The following is a 4,801-nucleotide window of genomic DNA, read 5'->3' on the forward strand; positions in this document are numbered from 1 at the left end:
GGAGGGGGATGGGTGAGGAGGAGGAGCAGGTGAGGATGAGGATGAGGAAGGAAGGGGATGAGGAAGGGGTGGGGATGAGGAAGGAAGGGGATGAGGAAGGGATGGGGATGAGGAAGGAAGGGGATGAGGAAGGGGTGAGGATGAGGATGAGGAAGGAAGGGGATGAGGAAGGGATGGGGATGAGGAAGGAAGGGGATGAGGAAGGGGTGAGGATGGGGAGGGGGTGAGGATGAGGGATGGGGGATGAGGAGGAGGGATGGGGATGGGGGGGTGAGGGAGGGGGAGGGATGGGGATGAGGAAGGATGGGGATGAGGAGGGATGGATGAGGGGTGAGAAGGAGGGGGTGAGGAGGGGGATGGGTGAGGAAGAGGAGGGGTGAGAGGAGGAGCAGGTGAGGATGAGGAAGGAAGGGGATGAGGAAGGGGTGAGGATGAGGAGGGGGTGAGGATGAGGGATGGGGATGAGGAGGAGGGATGGGGATGGGGGGGGTGAGAGGGGGATGGGTGAGGAGGAGGAGCAGGTGAGGATGAGGATGAGGAAGGAAGGGGATGAGGAAGGGGTGAGGATGAGGAGGGGGTGAGGGTGAGGAAGGAAGGGGATGAGGAGGAGGAGGGATGGGGATGGGGGGGTGAGGAGGGGGATGGGTGAGGATGAGGAAGGAAGGGGATGAGGAGGAAGGGGTGAGGATGGGAGGGTGAGGATGAGAAGGGGGTGAGGATGAGGAAGGATGGGGATGAGGAGGAGGAACGATGGGGATGGGGGGGTGAGGAGGGGGTGGGTGAGGATGAGGAGGGGGTGAGGATGAGGAAGGGGTGAGGAGGAGGAAGGGGTGAGGAGGAGGAGGGAAGAGGAGGAGCGGGGGAGGATGAGGGAGGAAGGGGTGAGGATGGGGAGGGGGTGAGGATAAGGAGGGATGGGGGTGGGGGGGGAGGAGGAGGGGTGAGGATGAGGAGGGATGGAGATGAGGGGGTGAGGATGAGGAGGGGAAGAGGATGAAGAAGGATGAGATGAGGAGCGATGGGGATGGGGTCATGAGGATGAGGAAGGGATGAGGATGAGCAGGGGATGAAGATGAGCACCCACCTCCATCACTTTGAAGGTCAAGGTCGGGCCCCCGGGCAGCCGGAACACCTTCTGTGGGGTGGGGGAAGAGGAACCAGTGACAAGGGTGCCACCATCGGTGTCCCATGGGTGCCACCACCACCATCAGTGTCCCATGGGTGCCACCACCATCGGTGTCCCATGGGTGCCACCATCGGTGTCCCATGGGTGCCACCACCACCATCAGTGTCCCATGGGTGCCACCACCATCGGTGTCCCATGGGTGCCACCACCACCGGTGTCCCATGCGTGCCACCATCAGTGTCCCATGGGTGCCACCACCACCGGTGTCCCATGCGTGCCACCATCAGTGTCCCATGGGTGCCACCACTGGTGTCCAATGGGTGCCACCATCGGTGTCCCATGGGTGCCACCACCACCGGTGTCCCATGGGTGCCACCACCACCGGTGTCCCATGGGTGCCACCACCACCATCGGTGTCCCATGGGTGCCACCATCAGTGTCCCATGGGTGCCACCACCACCATTGGTGTCCCATGGGTTCCACCATCGGTGTCCCATGGGTGCCACCATCAGTGTCCCATGGGTGCCACAACCACCATCAGTGTCCCATGGGTGCCACCATCAGTGTCCCCTGGGTGCCACCACCACCAATGTCCCATGGGTGCCACCACCAGCGTCCCATGGGTGCCACCACCACCATCAGTGTCCCATGGGTGCCACCACCGGTGTCCAATGGGTGCCACCACCACCATCAGTGTCCCATGGGTGCCACCACCGGTGTCCCATGGGTGCCACCACCACCATTGGTGTCCCATGGGTTCCACCATCGGTGTCCCATGGGTGCCACCATCAGTGTCCCATGGGTGCCACAACCACCATCAGTGTCCCATGGGTGCCACCATCAGTGTCCCCTGGGTGCCACCACCACCAATGTCCCATGGGTGCCACCACCAGCGTCCCATGGGTGCCACCACCACCATCAGTGTCCCATGGGTGCCACCACCGGTGTCCAATGGGTGCCACCACCACCATCAGTGTCCCATGGGTGCCACCACCGGTGTCCCATGGGTGCCACCACCACCATTGGTGTCCCATGGGTTCCACCATCGGTGTCCCATGGGTGCCACCATCAGTGTCCCATGGGTGCCACAACCACCATCAGTGTCCCATGGGTGCCACCATCAGTGTCCCCTGGGTGCCACCACCACCAATGTCCCATGGGTGCCACCACCAGCGTCCCATGGGTGCCACCACCACCATCAGTGTCCCATGGGTGCCACCACCGGTGTCCAATGGGTGCCACCACCACCATCAGTGTCCCATGGGTGCCACCACCGGTGTCCCATGGGTGCCACCATTCCCGGTCCCCGGCACAGCCGCATCAGTGCGTTTACTTTGCTTGGAATCACGGTGTGGATTCAAGGAGCTTTTGTCATCATCTGCGTGTGATGGGGACACTGGGAATGGGACACTGGGAATGGGACACTGGGAATGGGACAGGAATGGGACACTGGGAATGGAACAGGAATGGGACACTGGGAATGGGACACTGGGAATGGGACACTGGGAATGGGACACTGGGAATGGGACAGGAATGGAACACTGGGAATGGGACACTGGGAATGGGACACTGGGAATGGGACAGGAATGGGATGCTGGGAATGGGACACTGGGAATGGGACAGGAATGGGATGCTGGGAATGGGCCATGGGGAATGGGATACTGGGATTGGGATGCTGGAAATGGGATACCGGGAATGGGATACCAGGAATGGGCCTCACCAGGTTGATGCTGGGAATGGGACACTGGGAACGGGCCTCACCAGGTTGATGCTGGGAATGGGATACCGGGAATGGGCCTCACCAGGTTGATGCTGGGAATGGGATACCGGGAATGGGATCCCGGGAATGGGCCTCACCAGGTTGATGCTGGGAATGGGATGCTGGGAAGGGGATCCCGGGAACGGGCCTCACCAGGTTGATGCTGGGAATGGGATGCTGGGAATGGGATGCTGGGAACGGGCCTCACCAGGTTGATGCTGGGAATGGGATCCCGGGAATGGGATGCTGGGAATGGGCCTCACCAGGTTGATGCTGGACGCTGATTTACTGAACACCAGGAAATGCGTCACCCCCAGGGGCCCGGCCACGGCCACAAAGTCCTTCAGGGAATTGCTTTTCCGCACCTATGGAGAGCGGGGATGGGGATGGGGATGAGGTGGGGTGGATGGGATGGATGGGATAGGGATGGGATGGGATAGGGATGGGATGGGAATGGGGATGAGATGGGATGGATGGGATGGGGATGGGATGGATGGGACAGGACGGAATAGGGTGGGGATGGGATGGAACAGGATAGGATGGGATGGATGGGACAGGATAGAATGGGATGGGATGGATGGGACGGGATGGATGGGATGGATGGGATGGGACGGGATGGAACGGGATGGATGGGATGGATGGGATGGGACGGGATGGAACGGGATGGATGGATGGGACGGGATGGATGGGATGGATGTGATGGGACAGGATGGAACGGGATGGATGTGATGGGATGGATGGGACGGGATGGATGGGATGGGTGTGATGGGATGGATGGGATGGGATGGATGTGATGGGATGGATGGGATGCGATGGGATGGATGGGATGGGATGGATGGGACGGGATGGATGTGATGGGATGGATGGGGCAGGATGGGATGGATGGGATGGATGGGATAGATGTGATGGGATGGATGTGATGGGATGGATGCGATGGGATGGATGCGATGGGATGGATGTGATGGGATGGATGCAATGGGATGGATGCGATGGGATGGATGTGATGGGATGGATGCAATGGGATGGATGTGATGGGATGGATGTGATGGGATGGATGCAATGGGATGGATGCGATGGGATGGATGTGATGGGATGGATGTGATGGGATGGATGGGATGGATGTGATGTGATGGATGGGATGGGATGGGATGGATGGGATGGGATGGGATGGATGGGGCAGGATGGGATGGACGTGATGGGATGGATGGGATGGGATGGATGTGATGGGATGGACGTGATGGGATGGATGGGATGGGATGGATGTGATGGGACGGATGTGATGCGATGGGACAGGGCTGTGATGAGCCCCCCCTCTCCCCCATGTCCCTGGTTGGGGGGGGGGGGGGTGGTGGTGTTGGTGTCCCCCGGTGCTCACCCGCAGCGCCCGCGCCGTGAAGGGCTCCAGCACCCGGCGCACGTCGGCCACGAGGCCGCGGAGGCAGCGCCCGGTGCGTCCCCGGCCCAGCACGAAGGAGTGGGGCACGGAGCCGAAGTCCTGCTGGGCCCGGAGCCGCGCCGCCGCCCGCTCCCGCCGCTGCCGCCGGCTCTGCCGGGACGGGAACGGGGACCGGGGGGGGTGAGCCCGGGGCTGAGCCCCGGCACCGGGGCGGCCGCAAGCCACGGCCCGCAGCCTGCTCCTGCGGCCCATCGCCATATCCCACTCCCTGTATCCCATATCCCATCGCCATATCCCACTCCCTGTATCCCATATCCCATTGCCATATCCCATTCCCATTGCCATCCCCATATCCCACTCCCTGTATCCCATATCCCATCCCCATATCCCATTCCCATTGCCATCCCCATATCCCACTCCCTGTATCCCATATCCCATCCCCATATCCCATTCCCATCCCCATTCCCTGTATCCCATATCCCACTCCCGATCACGTCCCCATATCCCATTCCCTGTATCC

General features: G+C 61.4%; 1 protein-coding gene across 1 annotated transcript; it reads right to left on the bottom strand.

Annotated features, from left to right (window-relative positions):
• Positions 1–1,061: 1,061 nt before the first annotated feature.
• Positions 1,062–4,539, bottom strand: LOC130604074 (suppressor of SWI4 1 homolog; the record flags this gene model as incomplete). The annotated part of the gene is made up of 3 exons (XM_057418333.1): positions 4,261–4,539; positions 3,149–3,250; positions 1,062–1,135 (listed from the first exon to the last, which is right to left on the bottom strand). Coding segments are annotated over exons 1-3 (455 nt in total), but the record flags the coding sequence as incomplete, so codon positions are not given.
• Positions 4,540–4,801: the final 262 nt, after the last annotated feature.

This window comes from Pezoporus wallicus, unplaced genomic scaffold, assembly GCF_028554395.1.
Source record: "Pezoporus wallicus isolate ANWC-B61680 ecotype Strahan unplaced genomic scaffold, APGP_CSIRO_Pwel_v1 contig_14745, whole genome shotgun sequence".
NCBI classification, from domain to species: domain Eukaryota; kingdom Metazoa; phylum Chordata; class Aves; order Psittaciformes; family Psittacidae; genus Pezoporus; species Pezoporus wallicus.